The 20294-nt window shown below is 51.3% G+C and overlaps 1 protein-coding gene across 3 annotated transcripts in view; it reads right to left on the bottom strand.

Moving 5' to 3' along the window:
- Positions 1 to 20294, bottom strand: part of SCARA5 (scavenger receptor class A member 5) — a 125194-nt gene that overhangs the window by 28669 nt on the left and 76231 nt on the right. For 2 of the 3 annotated variants that reach the window (XM_079927777.1, XM_079927779.1), the window contains exons 5-7: positions 17941 to 18021; positions 15782 to 15880; positions 13812 to 13868 (exon numbers count right to left, since the gene is read on the bottom strand). In XM_079927777.1, coding sequence (XP_079783903.1) covers positions 13812 to 13868; positions 15782 to 15880; positions 17941 to 18021 — 237 coding nt within the window. Of the gene's footprint in view, positions 1 to 8900; positions 9326 to 13811; positions 13869 to 15781; positions 15881 to 17940; positions 18022 to 20294 lie in introns of those variants that run through there. The other variant, XM_079927778.1, reaches the window with a different exon arrangement.

The raw sequence follows: 20294 nt of genomic DNA, 5'->3' as shown, positions 1-20294 counted from the left end.
ATGGGTGGATGGATACGTGACTTTGTCAGGGGATCCGATCAGAATCCCCAGCTGAGTACCGCATGGTTCCTGTATCTCTCTGGTTCTAGGTGCCTGGCTGTTCAGAATGGGTGCGGTGTCTACCCACTGAGCCCACCACACCAGAATGAAGACCGTGACGGGGGGCCCTGACCCCGGGTTGTATCTATTTGTGCTGCTTTTCTGTAGATCATTCTAGACTCCCTGTTACTGGTTGATTTCTAAACATGGATTGACCCAGTCATGGGGACACAGAGGGTTGGAACCTGCTTCTTCTCTGGACACAAAAATGCTACAAGGCAATTCCAAACTGCCCCTGCTAAGTGCCACCAGAGGGGATCTGGGGTGGGCAGCGTGGGGTAGGCGGGAGGGCGGTGAGCCAGGAGGAGGGCACTGGCAGGGGCCAGGCAGGGCACGCTGCCAGCGTTCTTCTTAAGCCTTAGAGGCACTAGGACACTCTCTTTTCCTCCTTTCTTCACCTGTCACACTCACTTCCCAGGGTGCTTGGGGGGATCAGTGACAAAGACCCTCTCCTTGACCAAACCCCCAGTTTCTAACAGCTCCAAGCTGCATCCCTAGGATGACCCTAGCCCCCCCTTAAAGTGCCTGCCTGAGAACCCTCAAGGCTGCTAAAGGAATTTACTGTTTGTTCCAGCCACCATCTGAAGTCAGCGCCCTGTCTCCCAGCCTCTGTGGGAGGGGAGGGGCTTAACTTGAATCAGTCCCAGTTAGCAACCCAGATGGGTTTCTCAGGGACCAACCCCCTCCTGCTTTTAGTAATTTTTCACGTCCCTGACTCCACTGAGTCCCCACTCACCCCTCACTCCCTCACTCTCCCATGAAAATGCCCAGTCACCTCTGTACGAATCAAAGTTGAACTCAATTCCCCTTGATCTCATTGCCCCACTACATATAGTATATTACTGATTAAGATCTGTCCTGACCACTTTAGCACCCAGCTTTGCTTATCTTTGACATCAGGTGTGATGAGACTGGCATTGGCTAGACAACATGTATGCCATGCTCACAGCCCATGGGCACTTCCTTTCCCATGTGTAAGGCCATGAGTGATGGATGGGTCTGGCTCCGGAGTTCGGTCCAAACCACTAGAGTGATGTAGCAGGGTCACCCAGACCCTCTCAGGAAGCTGAGTGGGGGGAATATGCAGAGAGTTGAGAAGCAGCAGAAGCAAAAAGAGGCAGGGACAGTGGAATTAACAAGCTGTGCTGGACATGAGACACTAGAGTGAAGACATGAACCCCAGTCCTGAAGCCCCCAGAACTGCCTGGGATTCTGAAAGAACTTCCCCTTCCAGGCTCTGCAAGGCCCGCTTGTATTATGAGCCCCAGTCTTCCAGTCTTCCCAGGTGTCCTTACCATATGACCCCATTACGTGAAGTGACCCAGTGAGTCTCTGGTCCTTGCTACCAAAAGTGCCCAAAGAGAGCACCTGTGAGTCCCACACACCCATCTGAAAGCTGCTTAGCTACTTGCCTCTTCTGCGCTCGGTGGATTGGGGAATTCGGATGGAGGAAAACATGGTGGTGGGGATCCCTGTGGGAGGCACCAGGGGAGAGGGGAAGGAGGCTGGCTCGGGACTCAGGAACAGGGTCTAAGTCCTGGCTCCACTATACAACCAGATAGGACCCCTCTACACTCACCCTCTTCTTAAAATGGGTAAAATGGTGATGGTTGGGAGCAGTCGCACACGTCAAAGACTTGGCACACCACGGGCACCCATTACTGTGAGCTCCAACCCCGGTCAGCCAGCACTTCGCCCAGAAACATGTGCGTCAGCTCTGAGACGTCTTCATGAGTTGCTGAGTTTGGCTCGGATACCAGTAGCCCCATCAGGGGTGTATCCTTGAAAGTCTCATTGCAAAGCCAGCCTGCTGCCTGGGGAGCGGGAGCAAGGGGGGGCTCATCCCTCCAATTGGATTAATCTCCTCCTAACTTCCTCTGCTCTCCCCAGGGCTCAGTTCCTGGCTTCTTAGCATATTAGGGGAGGGGGACAGGGGCGTCAGCAGAAGACTGGCTCCTGCTGTCAGCAAGTTTCTGCTCACTAATGCAAGCTGGATGTGATTCGTTAGGCAAGGCCACTCCGGAATGGTCCAGGAATGTGAAGCCAGGGCTGAGGCCACTCTGGGGCTCCCAGCACATATCTAACATGTGGGGATTCTTTTCGAAAAAACAAATAGCTTTGCTCTCTTTGCCTTGTAAATGTAGATGTAGGAAAAGCAAGGTCTTAGACAAAGCAGGCTGGGTCTGCTCCAGATTCCCCTGCTTTGGCGTTGAATGCCTGAGCCCCAGAGCTGGAAGGGACGCTGGATGTTGGCCTTGAATCCCCCCTCCCACTTCAAATACAGGATTCCTCTCCACTCTGTACCAGGCCTGACAGCTGCTCATTCTGCCTCTGGGGATGGAAGGGAACTTGACAGTATCTCTTGGGAATCCATTCCAGGATTTTAAAACCAACATCTGGTTTCACTCACAGGGCGCTGGCATCTCTGGAGGGCTCCAGTGTTTTTTTCATCCAATTACTTCCTACCTTATTTTACTCTATTTGCTTTGGGTTTCAGGGTTATAATTGGGGGGCGAGATGCAGAATATCTTCCTCTTTCTCCAGCATCTGGTGGGAGCACAGCCGAGGGAGTGGCTGCATTATTCAGCCTCTCAGTGGGTCCGGGAGGACAGCTTAATGACCAGTAGCTACCATCTCGGAACTGGTTTCCAGGGTTGGGGCAGCCTTAGAACTACCCACTGCCTATGGGGCTTGTCTGCACCTGGCTCAGAGCCGCCCCAAACCTAGCACAACAAAGGCAGGTCCTGGGTGCCGCCCGGGAGAGATTTCAAGTCAAGGGTGGACGGTGAAGGGAACTCACGTACACTCAGTCCCCACGACATGTCAGGCCCCGTGCAGAGTTCTCATGCCCACCCTCGCTCATTTACTCTTCACAATAGCTCCATGAGTTAGGCATTATGACCCTCACTTAACAGAGGAGAAATGGGCCCACAGAAGGCAAATAACTTGCCTAAGGTCACACAGCTGCTCTGAGGTGGAGCCAGGGAGAGCAAAGGCCTTTCATTTGCAAACCACAGAGCCAACTGTCAGGCTGAACACTTCAGACGAATATTTAATAACAGCCCATGCCATATGTAAAGTACCTTTCATCTATCTCCCAGCAGCCCCCTGGGTCTGTAGGAATTCGTGTCTTTAGGAGTAAGGGAAAGAGCCTGGGACTTAAAGCAGTGGTTCTTGGCTCTGGGCTTCATGTAAGAATCACCGGGGTGCTTCAAAATCTACCAGCGGGGAATCGGGGGAGGGACATTTTTGAACAGTTGGCAGGTAGTGGAAATGCCCAGCCAGGCCTAGAAGCACTGTGGGAGAGGATGGATCTGGGATCAAGCCTGGGCTACACGACTTCACAGTAGTCAGGTCACCTCCTCCAGGAGGGCCTCCCTGACCTGTGGCCCCCATATGCGCTTCCCACAGATGAGAAGTAGTCCAGCACCGCTCCCTTGGCCAGCCCGCATGCCCCACCACTGGAAGCTCCCAGGAAGTGACAGGCATTCAGCATCCTTGTGGTTCCCAGTCGCAGTCCCACTTGCAGGCAGAGACCTAGCACATTGCCATCAACAAACGGTACTGAATAAGTGAGTGGATGAATGAATGGTTGAGGGGCTCTAGGAACAGAACTGATCCCTAAATACCCCAGAACCTGCTTGGTTGTGCATCAGGAGGGCCCAAAAGCCCAGGGAACTTTGCTTCTCAAGAGAAGAGAGGGGGAGGAACCCAGCATAATACTGAAACCTCATAGCTCCTTTAGGTGTATTTATCCTGCCTTCTAAGCCCTGCCAAAGCAAAACAAGTCGAGAGAAAGGAGGTTGTGGAGAATAGAAATAAACACATGGGGCTGGGAAAATAGGCTCTGATTCTCTGCAGCTGCAGAGTAGAGACCTGGTGATAATCTAGACCAGCTGCCCTTTAAGGAAGTTGAACTTTTCTTCTCCTGTGAAGAAAGAACTCCCCATGCCCCCAGCCAGCCTGCAGCGCAAGGGCTCTGTGCCTGCCTAGACGGGGCACTGCTCTTTCCCCTGACATCCACAGGAAATGGGGTCTGTATGGGAAGGACAGGAGTCATCCCACAAGCCTAAGGAATTTCCGGTCAGGCAGGAAAAGCGATGCTGGAGGGCATCGCTTTTAAAATGTGGTCAGGCCTGCAGGTGCACTTTATAAAATGCTATTTCCTAATGGCAATCCGCTCTAAATATGGTGATTTATGCCTCTTCAAAGAACTTTTGTTAGCCGGTCTTATTTGATCTTGGCAGTCCTCCTCTAGGGTGGTGGGTGTGATACCCATTTTACAGATGAGAAAGCGGAGACTCAGAGAAGGAAAGTGACTTTCTTAAGGTCACAGGACAAAGTGGCCACATCTGGGTCTCCAGCCCCACAGGCCACTGTGCTGTGTCTTTCATTGGGGGTCACATGGGGGTACTCGGGACTTTACTGGACAGAAGGAATAGCAGAAGTATCTCCCAATTATCACTGTACTTTTTATGCTGGATTTTTTTCTTAACTGTTGACTCTCCCACTGGTCTCCCCATGCATATTCCTCGGAAACCAGGAGTTTGTCTTGGCTGACTTTGTTCCTCTAATGCCCTAGCTGCGGTCGCCTGGCTCCTAGCAGGTGTTCAATGAAAATGGGTCTGATCAAATAATAAACGAAACACTTTCCCTGCCCAGTCCTGAAGCAGAGGCTCACCCCATCCCAGTGGGAGGATGTCGCTAATGCCCAGAAGCTCTGCTTGGAGCTGGATTTGTAGGAATTTTCTGGGCGGCCTGGGTAGAGAGGTGAGTCCTTTGCCTTGCTTTTGCTCCTGGGCCTCTCAAAGGGCAGGGAGGGGTCAGAGGGGGTCAACAGGCCTTTAGGACTAGAAAGAAATGCTGTAGAGCCAGGAGAAAGGCCACGATCCTGAACCCTCATTTTGTCACGGGTAGAGCTGAGAGGAGGTGCTGATGTTTACACAGCAACCCTCTAAAGGCTTCACGGACCATTGCCTTAGCTCTAGGGCTCATGACCAAGACCAGCGGGCTTTCCTAAGAAGGCTCTTTCACACCCTTTGGCTTCGTTCACCGCGTCCCCGCCCTTCCCTGTTTCCTCCCTCTTGGTACTGCTCTCTTCCAAGTTCAAGGTCCGAGACCCCTGGCTGGGATGCTTCCCCATCTGCATATTCTAAACCCTTGAAGACATACCTGCTTGTATACTGGGTCCACCACTTTCTAGCTCTCTGACCTTGGGCAAGTAATTTAACCTCTCAGAGTAGTCTCCTCATCTGTTTTAATGGGATAATGACACATACTTTAAAGAGTTCTGAAATATAAGGAGCTCAGGGACCGGGATGGTCAGTTCTCAGTAAATAGTACTGAGCTCAGTATAATTCCCAAGGATGGTGCCGGCCACTGCAGCAAAGGACTGGCCCAGCCTTTGAGTCGGTGAAGCATCAGCCGTGAGCTCCCCCGACCAGGGCATCCACAAGACCTCCCGGGACGTCCACAGGCTTTGCCTACTCTTTGTTCCATCAGAATTCCACAATGGCACTCTTTAGAAGAGCGGCTGAAATCCAGCGCTAGGGGAAGTAAGTCCATCTAGACCACTGTTTCCAAGTACACCCCGAGGGGCTTTTCGACGGGCAAAGGACTCGAGAGGAAGTGGGGCCATGAAGTTAATGCCGTAGCAGCTAACTCTGATCCAGTTACATCAAAAAGACACGGCAGCGGGGACCTCCTGGATTTCATCTAGTGCCTGTAGCACGTTTACCACCCAACCTAAAACGAGTGAGTGCAGGGTCACGGGGATTACAAACAATTCCTGAGCCGGTTGAGTTGCTTTCTCAATAAACAGTTCAATCATTCCTGGTTTTAACGTACGTCTCAAAACTTTCCTCGTACAAAACCCACATCAAAGGCCAAAACTTCAGTTCTTCAGTGGTTCCAAGGCGTTGTTTTTGTAGAAAATGCCTCTCTCACCCTCGATCTGAGGTTCGTATTCCTACAAGTTTTCTTTAGGGCAGATCCCAGAAACCGACGCCTGTTGGCCAGGGAGTCAAGGATGTTGTGGTCCTGCGGGCTCCCGGGGGGATGGGCTGAGCAGTGCCAGCTGAGCGTGGGGCATGCGAGACGCGCAGACGGTGCTGACACGCTCCCTGGATCACTCATCATAAAAAGGACAGGTGCTTAGGGGACAGACTGGATACCTCCACCTACAAGAGTAATACCCACCAGCCTAGCAGTTAAAAGGAGCAGACTCCAGCTGCGCCGCTCCAGCGCTTGGACACTCACTTTCGACATAAACGCCAAACACTGGCTTGTTCATTTTTCTCCCCCTGGCCCTCAGCGGGCTCCTGCGTCTGTTCACTCAGCATCTATGTATCTAGAGTACAAATACTGGCGGGCCTGTTAAGGACCTCCTAGCATCCTCTGCTACTCGGGGACAGCGTGGATTCTCCAAGGGGGCTGCGTTGCTCCGGGGCCCAAGCTGCAGCTCTTCTCTCTCCGTTTTACAAGCCGGTAGTGTCCGTGGATCTTAGACAGCGCACCTCCCCTACCACATTCTCCCACTTCGCTCCCTGGCTTCTTAAAGGAGCCAGCCCTTGTGTTTTTCCAGGCCTTCCTGGATCTATTTGAAGCCATAGAACCCAAGGGCCGCTTGGGTTCAACGGAACTGAGCTGCTTTCTGGGCAGAGCGATTTGAAGCTCTCCTGGAAGGGGTCACTAGGAAGCTTTCAGGAAAAGTCACTGGATTGGTTTTTGGAAGGCTTAAGGTAGACTCTTGGCAAAGCGGGGCCCGATCCCATCCTTCGCACAGAACGGGAGAGAAAAGAGGAAATTGTGGCTGCAGAGGCTCAGCGAGTGGCCTCAGGGCCACACGGCCGGGTCTGGAGGGGACTCGGATCTCAGCACTGCTGCTCCACAGCCCGCCCGTCCCCTCTTCTTCTCAGGAAACGGGGGTTTCTGAAAAACAGGTCTTTCTCAAAGCAGAGCAGCTCAACCAAGAGCAGGCGGAGAGGCAGCGGGGGAGCCCGGCCCTGAACGAGGACCTTCCCGTCGGGGGAAGGGCCAGCCGGCCAGGTGCCGGCTTTGGCTGAGGGGCTGAGGGCCATCAGGGATGCCTGGGGCTCCGTTGTCACGGCCTGGGTCCTGGCTCTAGCCTGGTTCTCCGCTTGGCCGGTCACCTCCCACTGTTGCCATGTCACACCCTGCTTAGAGCCCCTCTGGGTCGCCCAGAGACCAAGTCTGCATTCCTGCGCACAGATCCCTGAATACCCCTCTGGCCTTAGTTTTTGCTTCTTGCTCCGCAAACCTCTGCTCTACCAAACGCTTCGGGTTTATCAGACAGTGCTCTGCCGTTTCACGCGCAGTTCTCTTTCCCTGGAATTTCTTCACCTTCTCCAGGCATCGGCTGGACACCTACTTGCCCGTCAAGACTTGGGTCAAAGACACCTCATTGAGTGACTCCCTTTGTGTATTCGCCTCCTAAAACCCTCACCATGCTCTCCTAGGATTGTCACCTGCCAGCCTGGGAGCTCCTCAAGGTGAGGCCAGGCCTTCCTCATCTGGGCTCCCCAGCCTTCAGCCACAGCCTGATCTCCAGCGAAGCCTCCATGAATGTTTGCTAAGTAAGTGAATAACCGACGCTCTCTCGCCTAAACGTTTCCTTCCTGCCACACGTGTACCTTTTCTCTACGACAAAAGTGAGGGCGGCCCCCTCACCTTCTCTTGCCTTGGCCCCCTTCCACAGCCAGCTCCGTGCTGTGCCGGCCGGGTTTCTGATCCGCGGGCTTCAGGCCCTGCCCCTGCTCAGCTTTCATCTGGTGCCCAGTGTTCCCCATTTTCCACATCCTTGTGCTCATTTCTCCCTCTGGGGTGTCCCCCACTCTGCTCCAGCCAGCACAGGAGACAGTGTTTGCTGTGGGACAATTTTTCTCCGTGAGTCTTGTGTGTCTGTGTATTTTCAGTCACCAGACATAAGCGTAGGGGGAGAAACATTTAAAAACCACTTTTCCATCCCCACCCACCCTGTGATGTTTGCATCTGTCAGAGATTCGCTATGTGAGGATAAAAGAAGGGACGAAGGAAGGCACAATCGCTTAGTCACGAAGAACGCGGAACGCCCACGAGTGGGGAGGCTTCACTGGCAGAGGCAGAGACCCCCATCCCCGGAGTGAAAACTTTAGTCTGGCCTATCCCAGAGCCACCAAGGCAGGGGAGGCAGTTAAGGCTTGGTGAAAGAGAGAGCGAACTCTGAGACGGGGAAAAGTCTCTCAAAAGTAACTGAGCATCTAAAAAATACAGCAAACGAGTGAATATAACAAACAAGAAGCAGTCTCAATGATATAGAGAACAAACTAGTGGTTGCCAGTGGGGAGAGGGAAGGGGGAGAGGCAATACAGGGATAGAGGGTGAAAAGGTATTAGGTATAAAATGGGCTACAGGGGGCTTCCCTGGTGGCGCAGTGGTTGAGAATCCACCTGCCAATGCAGGGGACATGGGTTCGAGCTCTGGTCCGGGAAGATCCCACACGCCGTGGAGCAACTAAGCCCGTGCACCACAACTACTGAGCCTGTGCTCTAGAGCCCGCAAGCCACAGCTACTGAGCCCGCGAGCCACAACTACTGAAGCCCACGTGCCTAGAGCCCGTGCTCCACAACAAGAGAAGCCACCGCAATGAGAGGCCTGCGCAACTCAACAAAGAGTAGCCCCCGCTCGCGGCAACTAGAGAAAGCCCGCGTGCAGCAATGAAGACCCAACGCAGCCAAAAATAAATAAATAAATTTATAAAAAAAAAAAAAGGGCTACAGGGATGTATTGTACAGCATGGGGAACAGAGCCAATATTTTGTGATCACTGTAAATGGGGGATAACCTTTAAACATTGTGAATTGCTTTGTTGTACACCTATAACTTATACGCTGTTTTATATCAACTATACTGCAATTAAAAAATAAATTTAAAAAAAGGGAGCATTGCTAAGGAAGACATTAGCGCTTTCATATTAAACCCACTAAGGATGGTGGCCCATGAGGACCCCATGCTGACGCCCACGTCAAAGGCCAGAGAGAATAAAAGAGTAAAAGATAATCCAGGATGGTAGCAGGACTGGAGGTAGGCTCCAGCGTGGACACACCCGATCTGCGTCCTGGCTCTGCCCCTGATGAACGCCGGTGGCTCTGGGCGGGTTCCTTATCCTCTACCCTCAGCCTCCTGATCTCTCGAACAGGGCCATCATCATGCCTCCTGAATAGGAAGGACTGGAGAAGTAAGTGAAATGTCAGGCACAGAGACTTTACTCCCCGGAGTACCAGGTACAAGCTGGTGAGAAGTCTTGTGTGAGCGCTTAGCTTTTCTTGGAAGTGTGGTTTACTTTTAAACCATGTTGTTGCTGGGGCATTAAAGTTGTATAAGGAATAAGATGTACACGCAGTTGAGTTACTAAAGAAATATCATTATACATAAAAGGTCCAGTAGCTCTGTCTCTCAGGCCTGAAAGAATGCTATCTTCTGGTGCTCAAACAGGTCCCCTGGGGCACCCAGTGCCACCAATTCTAGGGACAGGGATGGGCGGAAGGGAATTCACAGACTCCAAAGGACGGTCTTTGCCTCCCTTATTCTCAAACAGAGATAGAAGGAATTTCGTGGCAGTCCAGTGGTTAGGACTCCACGCTTCCACTGCAGGGGGCACGAGTTCGATCTCTCGTGTCGGGTAATTAAGATCCTGCATGCCACGCGGCGCACCCCCCTCCCCCAAAATGAGTACCTGTTAAAACAGAGATAGAGACAGCTCAGTAGCAATGGAAATAAAAAAAAAAACCTGTCTAGAAACCACCATCCTGATCATTTATTTTGAGCTTATACTGCGTGCTGGGGTGCCCACTGGTTCCCCTCCCCGCCAAACACACACAAACCTATTTCCCTAAGTGTTGAAAACACACACAAGGTGTTAAACATTTTTTCAAGTTTTCTGAGATGCAACTGATAGCTATCAACAAGCACTGGCTTGGAATTTACCCCTGGGTCATTCTGCATACTTTTTTCCATGTGAAACCAAATTGAGGAAACGTATTTAAACAATCTGAATTTATATCCTGCTTGAAATTCACGCTGTGGGACTTAAACAAGACTGGATCCTTTACCCACCCCTTAGCTGCAAAAATACTATTTATTTTTCTTGCAAATGGACCATATATGAGGGTAAAACAAATGTCTTTCTGTCTTGAGATGTGTATATGTAACTTTTTTTTTTTTTCCTGGCGAAACGCTCAGAAGCCAAACATCTAACAGAATGACTGATATCACCCTTGCCTGAAACAAACAACAACAAAAACCCTTTACCTCCTATATAGCACAGGGAACTCAATACTCTGTAATGGCCTATATGGGGAAAGAATCTAAAAAAGAGTGGATATACATATATGTGTAACTGATTCACTTTGCTGTACCCCTGAAACTAACACAACGTTGTAAATTAACTAGACTCCAATAAAAATGAAAAACAAACAAACACCTTTACTTCTCATCAAGCAGAAATCAACAGCTCTGTATTCTAGCCCCAATTTGGCCATGACCTAGCCGGGGGACTGTGGGAATTCTCTCCAGCTCTCTGTTCAGAGGACCGTTCAGTGGGCTCAAGGGTGGGAGAGGAGTTGGTTTGAAACGCCATCCAAACCCTGTGACTCTAAAACCCTATGACTCCAGGCCAAAACATGGGTAAACAATTACAAGATCTTGTTCTGAAAAAGTTTAATATTTACTTAAAACAGGGTTGCTGAGAAGTCTTTTCTGTAATGCCCTCTTCAAAGAAAAACCCCTAATTTCCAATTCTGACCTGAGGCGGGGGTCTTTGTCGTTTTTCTCATCAATCCCTTTAATGTAGTAACATCCCCACCTGCTGGAGCTTTAGGCTTTCGCTGCTAAAGGTGGGAGGTGTTTGGTAAAGGTTCCAGGCCTTAGGTGCAAGCTGGGCTCCCAGAGGAGGATGCCTCCTCCACTATATCCTTTTTTGAAGGAGGGTGGAGCCCTGCGCTGAGAACTCCTTCTTCCCACCCACTGGATCTCACGGTGGGGCTGCCCTGGGCCCAGGGAATGACTAAGAACCCCCCAGAAGCGGGCACTCAGCCTGGGTCAGAATTTCCACACTTTTCTGAAAGATGATCCCTGGCTCCCTCTTCAGAACCTCAGTCCCAGGGATCCAGTGAAGGCCTCTGGGACCAGAGTTCCTTAGAAACCTAACCAGGAGTCTGACTACAGTGTGGGTTTGGCATAAGCAGAGGCAGGCCAGAGGGTGGAGGCCATGGGAAGGCCCAGGTCTCAGCCCTGAATTGCTTCAGCGGCCCTCCTTCAGCCTTAGGCCCTTCCATCCATATCTCCAAGTGGAGGCATCTCTAGGGGGTTTAAGGAGCCCAACCCTCCTCTTCAAGATCAGGGGCCTGAGCTCTCATTCCAGAATCAGAGAAGGCCGAGGCCTGGATTTTCCGTCCAGCCTCTGCCTTGGGTGTCTCCTCTCCCCATTCCAGGTCTCTGCGAGTGGGAGATGGATGCATGGCCGTCCAGCCTGGTGGTTCTGCGATCCCCATATGTGTCCCTTGTGCCTCCCACGCTGTGTACGGCCGCCCGTCGATGGGGCCATCCCTGTCCCCACTTTCCAGCTCCATCACCAATGGAGACATTTTGGGGTCTTGTGAGGGGGCTGTTACAGCATCTTCAGGGCAGTCCGCGAGGAGGGCCATCCAGAGCTGACATGGGCCTCTTGCGGTGCAGTCAATAGGCTCCAGGGTCAAGTGGATTAGCTGCCCTTCCCCAGGCTCCCCACCCGTGCCTGGGGGAGCGCCCCCAGGTGGCTCAGCTCCCACCCCCAGCATCCCCCACCCCCCCCAGCCACGCACACACAGCGCCCCTAGCCTCAGAGCCCAATCCCAGTGCAAAGCCCACCCAGCTGAGCCCACAGAGGCAAGGTAAACAGTGACGCGAGCATCCCTGGGGTGCATGGCGACTAACCACCATCACTCTCCCAGGCTCGGCTGGCTCAGACCACACCATCCCGAGTCAGCTGGAGAACAGCTGTCAGAGAGTCCTGACAAGCACCCCTGGGTACGCGGGCAGTGTTTCTGATTCCCCTCTCAGAGGTTACCTTTCCACAGTCCCTCCCTTCCTGCCAGCCAGTCAGGAGTTATTTATTTCCCACAGCTAAATGCCACGGTCCTTCTCGGCTGCCTTGGCAGCATTCCGTCAGAAGCAATCAACCAATGCAGCAGAAGGCAGCATTCAGGAGTCAGAACTATCACAGACATCCTAGATCGGATCTAGACCCCCTTCCTTTGCCTTCGACATTTTCTTTTGGCTCCTGCAGCGTCCCGCAGATCTCATCTAGCCGGGTCGCTCCCAGTTAAGCCCTTGGCTATCCTTGGAAGGGACTCTCCGTAATGCTAGACAGACTGCGAAGCACATAGACTGCTTTGTGGATTACAGCATCTAAGGTAAGGTGGGCATGTGGAGTCCAGGGTAGACACAGGCGTACCTCCTCCTCAGGTGCACCCATCACTTTAGAGCGACAGAGAGCTGCCACCTACACTTTTCCTGTTTGATCCTTAATCACTGCCCCGGGAAAGCAAAGGGTAGAGGAAGTAGGAGGTAAGTTAAAGTTTCAGGGACCTTGGAGAAGGGCATTATTCAACAGCAAGGTCTCCTGGTCCTGCATGGCTGGGATGGAAATGTCATTTTAAGGACCCACTGAAACCGAAGATCAGCCTTCGAGAAGCCCTCAATCTGGGTCCAAAGTGTGCATCCACAGGGGTATCTGTCCCTTGCCCCAGGCCTAGCCTTCTTAGGCAGCCCCACACCAGGGCCCAGATGCCCTGGAAGTGGGTAAACTGCTTGAGCGTTCACCCAGATGGCAGCATTTCAGAGCCCAACAGATACTCTATGGTGGTATTTTTTTGAGTCTTGGCTAGGAGACTCTATTCACTGAAACTTGGCTGGGAGGCTCGCTCTTTTCTGGCGCTCTCTCCAAGGTTCTACATGTAGCCCTTTGTGGGGGAAGTAAACCCTGGAAAAGAGCGTCATAACTAGATAAGCTGGCTTCCCTTGTAAACATTTTAGGAAGGACCCTCGTTGGAAAGACGCCCATTCCTGGCCTCGGTGGTCTTCCAGATAATGAGATTTCCAGCACCACTGCTCAGTTAGTGGCAGAGGAGGAAAACAAACAGGATTCTGCTTCGCCTCTACACTTTTCCCCATGAGGTCTTGCTGAATTTTAACAAGGTCAGTAACTGAATTTTAGCAAGCATCTCCAATGATGTAAGTCTGTCTAAATTGGTGTATTACATAGGATAATAATAACAAACACTTACTGAGTCCTAACCACGTGTCCTAACCACCTGTTACATGGATTAACTCATTTAATTCTCTACAATGACTCTATGACATAAGAATGCTTCTTCTCCCCATTCTATAGATGAGAAAACTGAGGCACACATTACATAGTGAGGCGGCCGGAAGGGAGCCCATGCAGTCTGCCTCCAGTCCCTCCCACACAACCACTGGGTTTATACCATGTCTGGAAATGTGGCCTGTGCCCCTGGGGTATAATTCTCTCTTGCTGGATCAACTGAGCCCTGGAGTGGACAGGGAGCTCCTTTGACACTGGAGCCCCAGCCTCCAGCCACCGAAACTTGGGTTGCTTGGGCAACAGCTACACCTGTGCTGACACAGAATCCAGTGACCCCAACAGAATTTCCTTACTGGCATCCCCTGTTCTGTCTCCTTTCTCTCCTTTCTCTCCTTTTGGGCCTCGGTCACCTGAAACAGAGGAGGAAAACGGGCATTAGAAATGGAAATAAATCCTAATTGTAAATAAAGTCTTACCTGCAGGAAACATTAACCCAAGACCAGAGAAATCCTCAGGGAGGAGCCCGCAGCCCTGGAGGGCATGCATGGCTGAAAGGGTAAGAGCTTGGGCCAATTAAGTTGCCTACTCTGGTCCCCCTTGGAAGCAGGGTGGGTGGGCACCAAGCAGAGAAGTTTCATTCCCTCCTAACTAAAGCACAGAGGAGCAGCGCAGCACAGACTAAAGGAGTACATGGTATCCCACAGGAAGAAGACAAAGCAAAGATATTCCTATTAAACAGCCAAAGTTTCAGAAGTCCAAATCCAAGGTTGTTCTAATAAGCACGGAAAGAGAAAAGGGGGGGAGGGTCTTCAGTTACAAAGGGAGACACATAGGTTCTATGTCAGGCAGATTTATCAGTGGAGGAGGCTATAAAACACGGGGGAGAGTTTCCAGGGAATTGTGGAATTTCCTTCCCAGGATATGGTTAAAACAACACAGCTTTTTTCTCAGCTAGCATCCCACTCTACAAAGAAGTAGAAGGGTCCTGACACCACTCAAGGGGACATTAAAATGACCAGGGAATTCCATCCAATTGCCTCCAGAAAGATATCTGCAAATCAAAAGCTTATGGCATATTCTCTCATGAAAAAAAAGCAAGCCAGCAAGTTCCAGGGAAGGATGCCTCATGTGTTCCAAGTTTTGAAAAAAACAAAAGCAAACATATATGTAAATATGAATGTGCTTGGAAAAGGGTCTGGCAGGATGTGCTCCAAAGTGTTTACAGTAGTTATTCTGAAGAATAAGCCCTTAAGAGACCTAGGGGGAAGGCACTCACTTTTTACTTTATACTTTATACATTTCTGTATTGTTAAATTGTTTTCAATAAGCATGTGCTGCTTTTGTAATGTGTTTTAAAATCGATTTTTTTAAATGTGGATCATAAAAGGAAGGAAAACCTCAGTCTGTTTAATCACCAACCAGAAAGTAGAATAAAAGTTCCCAGTGATCCTAGATTAAGAGGTCATCCTAGATGTGGGGTGGGAATGATTAATAGTACTTTTCTTTTTCTTGGTTTTCATTTTAACAAGTGAGAGAGCCTGGGGAAAGAGTATCCGAGTTCCTCTTTTTCTTCTGCAATGGTGCTAAGAGGTCTGGACACTCTTGAAATGAACGTGGAAAGACGGGACTGACTCTAAAGTGGGATTCCCTGAAAATGAACAAGATGACTATTAATGGGAAGGAAAAAAAAGTCAGAAGAAACACTATTGGCAATGGAAATCTGAGGACTGATTAAAGTTTTAAATATTTGGGGAATAAAAAGAATATGAGGAACTGTGAGGAATCTGGCAGTATTGGGGGGAGGAGGCCATCCTGGGTCTGTGTTTCTCCTGCAAGCCCGCTCTCCTGGCCTGGCTTCCTCTGGTTACATCACCGAGCTGCAACCAATAGTAACACTCCCTTGTATTTCTACAGCGCTTTGGAGTTTACCGTGTTTTCACTCATATACGTTCCACGTAATCCTCGTGACAGCCCTGTGAAATACGGTATCACGAGGCTTGTTAGTTTGGGAATGAGGAAACTGACGCTTAATGGTAATTCCCTGGGCAGTCCGGTGGTTAGGACACGCGCTTCCACTGCAGGGGGTGCGAGTTCCATCCCTGGTCGGGGGAGCTAAGATCCCGCAAGCCCTGCGGTGCAGCCAAAAAGAAGAAAAAGAAAAGAAAAGAAAACAAACTGATGCCTAATGAGATCAAGTGACTTGCTCAAGGTCACTCAGCTTGTCAGTGGAAGAACTAGAATTTGAACCCGGTCCACACTCCAGTGCCCACATTGGTGCGCGGGGGCTGGCGGTGAGCGAGGGTGAGCTGAGATGTGTTGTTACCTTTGAACCCACGCATGCCCATTGGTCCCATGGCTCCCAGCTTCCCTTCGTCGCCCTTGGGGCCGGGCAGTCCTGGGGTCCCTCTCTCCCCTGGCAGACCTGGGGAGACAAGAAAGTTTTGGAGCCTCAGACTCAGAACTGGAAAGGCCCCCAGAGGCCATCGTCTGGCTCAGTCACAGACCTCAACCATGCATCCTCCTGCTATCCCTGCTTCCTGATTCTTCTGAGTTAAAGATGCTACAAAGACAGTGTCCAAAAGGTCAGCACAAACCCTCCCCGTCAGCACCTTTTATCCAGTGAGGCTGAACCCCTCCCCCCGAAAGGTCCAATTCTATTGTGAGTGATGGTGGAGGTGCCAACCTCATTCGGAAGCTGTCTCTGTACCTCTAGCTTTGCTAGAGATTTAGACTTGCAAAATTTTTTGGAGCCTTTTGAACGTGGCAGGCACTGTTCTGGGTGCTTTCCATTACGTATCTTATTTAATCCTCCCCATAAACTGAGGTATTATTTCACCTGTGTTACCAATGAGAAAACGGAGGCCCAGAGAGGTTAGGTAACCTGCCCATGGTCACACAGCAGAGAGCGCTGGAGGCAGGGTCCTATCCCTGCTTGGTCGGCTTCATCTCAGCTGGATGAAAAGGGCTTACTGGTACTTGGGGTAGGAGGAAGATTAAATCACTCCCCATCCTATGTAAGAAAAACCCAGCAAGGCCCCTTCCTTGTGGTAAACACAGGGAAGCGTAGAGCAGGGGAAGGTAGGCTGAAGAGGAGGCAGGAAGTCTGCAAGCTCAGTAACTGGGGCAGACAGGCTGCTGTCACATCAGTCCCCAGGGCTCCTGGCCACAAGGCCCCGTGGCACTGGCTGCACGTCATCATGGAAAGCCGGAGTCAACAAGTGGTTTCGCCCAGTGAGGCCTCGGCCCTGGAGGTCTGACCTAAGCCCACAGTTATCTCTGCAAAGCAGGGCACTCTAATTAACTAATTAATTTTACTTTCCTGCTTCGAATGTTAGTTGGTTTCCTTTGGCCTTTTTCTATGACACGGAGAAATCTGTCTCGCACTTACGATTCCTCCGCCGTAAACATCAAACGGCTGGAAGAGGATGGGGGCCCCAAGAGGGTGATAGCGCCTCAGACGAGGGCTTGATTTATTTTTTTCCCTAACGCAACATTCCTGGAGCCCAACAGCCCTGCTGCCACGGCATTCTGTGTCTCCTGCAGGATATGCCCAGGAATCCTGCATCCTGTCACTGACTAAGGCAGAAAAGGAGGTTCCACAGCTCTGGGAGCCCCTGGGCATCCTTGATTCTGAGTTTAGGGAGCTGTGCTGAGAGGTGGAGGCCAGGCCGTGGGTTCTGCCTCAACCAGCCTCTGCCTCTTCTCCTGTTCTCAGCCTCCTTAGAGACTTAGGAAGGGGGTGGTTTGGAGGTATAATTCCTGACATAAATAAGCCGACACCTTTCCCCTGATAAACCTCCCCTTTTCTTACATCACTTAGAAGACTCTACACTCCCTTAGAAAAACGCTGCTCACAGCAGAGGCTGGGGAATGGACAGGCTGGGATGCAAAATTTGGTAAAGTAACAGAACGGGAACTCCTGAGACGAGGCATTTAAGTCGAACACACCCTTTCCAGAAGGCCCCAAAGTACCCTCCCTGCCAGCTCTTGGACCCTCCGGGCTGTCACTAGTGCATGTAGCAGGGTGGAGACGGCATGAGAGGGCAGGTATCTACTGACCGGGGCAGGTTCTGCAGGAGGTAGGGGGTCAGGGGCTGGGGACTCAGGAAACACTGAGGGGACACAGCATACTTGATGGGTTGCTCTGGATCAGGGGACACCCTCAATACCTTCCAATGGCCCTGGTCACAGGGACCCTGGCTGCTGGGGTGGGGAGTGGCTTCAAGGAGTTGCGAGCCTCGTGTGTACCCTTTTTCTTCAGGTCCTGGTACTCTCTATGGAAAAAGATTTGCTCCATCCTACTGTTATACCAATAACCTCTTAGTCTCTTAACAGAACAGGGCATCTGAAGCTGAGTTGATTGGGCACTGTCCCAGGAGCCCCATCACCGATCCCAAAGAGAAAATAGAGGGTCAGGGATGGATAGCAGAGCCCCTTCCCTTCCTGGTATGTCCAGTGCCCTCCCAGGGGCCTCCCCATTACCTCGAAGTCCAGGTAATCCAGGGGTTCCAGGCTTGCCTTCTTTCCCTTCATCCCCCTGATCGCCTTTGGGGCCCGGTGGTCCTGAAAGGGTTGCAAACAGCACTAAGGTTAGAGGATGGCTTTCTGGAGTAGGTCACCTGTGGAGGAAACTCCCTCCTAAAAAGAGGAAGGGTCAGCATTATGCTTTATGCTTTGGATAAACACAGGGCTCCATCTAGTCCAGCCGTGTGTGTGCGTGTGTGTGCGTGTGTGTGTGTGTGTGTGTGTGTGCTTGCACTGGGGAGGTAGGAATCAGGGAAAGCTTCCCGGAAGAAGTAACATCCAAAGTGAAATTGCAAGGAGGAACAGAAGGCGGCTAAGTAAAGAGAGGAGTGGGAGTGTGTTATGGACTGAATGTCTATGGCTCCCCTAACCCAACACCAAATGCATATGTTGAAGCCCTAACGTCCAATGTGCTGGTATTGGAGATGGGGCCTTTTTGGGAGATGATTAGGTTTAGATGAAGTCATGAGAGTGGGGCCCCCATGATGGGATTAGCGCCCTTCTAAGAAGAGACCCCAGAGAGCACTCTTCCTCCCTCCCTTCCTCACGCTGGTACCGATGAGCATGCTTTCTCTGCCATAGGGGGGCACGGCAAGAAGACAGCCATCTGCAGCCAGGAAGAAGGCTCTCATCTGAACCCAACCCTGATCTCAGACTTCTAGCCTCCAGAACTGTGAGAAAGGAACGCTGTGTAAGCCACCCAGTCTGTGGTATTGTTGTAACAGCCTTAACTAAGAGGAAAAGGAGAAAGTTCCAGGCGGAGGGAACAATCCCTATAAGAGCTTAAAGATAAGAAAGAGATCTGTGAGTCATGATGGGATTAGAAACTGGGGGTGAGGGTCCCATGATGGGATAAGAAGGGTGAGAAAGTGGAGGGTCCTGGAGGCCTGGTGTAAGTGTGTTGAATTTGACCCTGAGGGCACCAGAAGCCACAGAAGGGGCCTGAGAGAACAGTGTGGTCATATCTGAACACGAGGAAGACTGCTCAGGCTGCAGTGTTGGAAAGGGATTGGAACAGAGGGAAAGCAGAGGCAGGGAGGTCAAGGAGGAGGCTGCACCCCAGGTGCGAGGTGGCGGAGCCCTGTATTAGGGATGTAGCCGTGGGGAGGGATGTGAGTAGCTGTTAGGAAGTAGAAGAGACAAGAGACAGACCTTGGCTAAACTAGGTGAAGGCAGGGGAGGCAGCCAGGATCAGGTTCAGATCTCTGGCTTGAGCACCTGGATGGAAGAAGAGGTTTCTAATTGCTACTTAGCGGGGCTTCCTTCCTGGGTGAGGGTCCAGCATCACGGCAGGGATTCTAGCTTGTGTGATCAGATTCAGTCCCCACATGCTGGGTGTTGAGACTACACAGCCAACTAGCGAGTGAGGGAGCCGTGGTTTCAACTCAGGTCTGCCTGGCCCCGCCCACCCTGCCCTGCTCCTCATGTAGACCTCCTGCCATTCCCAGAATGCACCCGAACCTTCCCGCATGGCAGCCTGCTGTTCCCAGACTGGCGAGCCAGGGGGGCCCTCCTTGCCAATCGCCTATGGCTACCTGCCCCTCAGGGATGCTCATGACCACCTTCTTGGCCAAACCTTCTCTGATCTATCATTCCTGCTGCAAGTGGGCATGGCCTGTTTGAATGCACATCCTGGGTGCCACTTGACGTTTATCTCACACTGCCTGGTCTTACAGTCACGGGAGTACGTGTTCTCTTTTTCCTAAGAAAATGGCCATCTCCCTGAGACAAGACCACATCCTTGACATCCCCGTACTGGCTGTGAAGATCCAGACTCTAACTTTCCCTGCTCTGGCTGCTCGATGAGAGAAAAAAAAAATGACCAAGGAAAATGCCCAAACTGTATTGCATTGGGTGGAAGTGTGTCCCCTCCAAGTTCACGTCCACCTGGAACCTCAGAATTCGACTTTCTTTGAAAACAGGGTCTTTGCAGATGTAATCAGTTAAAGATGAGGTCCGATTGGAGTAGGGTGGGTCCTTACCCAATGACTGGCATGCTTATAAAAAGAGAAAGCACAGACAGCTGGGCAGAAGGCAAGGTTACCATGGAGGCTGAGACTGGAGTGATGTGTCTACAGGCCAAGGAACGCCATGGATGGCTGGCAACTTCAGAAGTCAGAAAGAGGCCGGGAAGGATCCTCCCCTAGACCTTTTGGAGGGAGTATGGCCCTGTGGACACCTTGATTTCAGACTTCTGGCCTCCAGAACTGTGAGAGAATAAACTTCTGTTGTTCTAAGCCACTCAGCTTGTGGTACTTTGTTATGACAGCCCCAGGAAACCAAAGCATGTACACTCGCAGCATAGCAGTCAT

The sequence above is a fragment of the Stenella coeruleoalba genome, assembly GCF_951394435.1.
Source record: "Stenella coeruleoalba genome assembly, chromosome: 7".
In the NCBI taxonomy this organism is placed as follows: Eukaryota; Metazoa; Chordata; class Mammalia; order Artiodactyla; family Delphinidae; genus Stenella; species Stenella coeruleoalba.
This window is presented reverse-complemented; position numbering and strand designations above follow the sequence as displayed.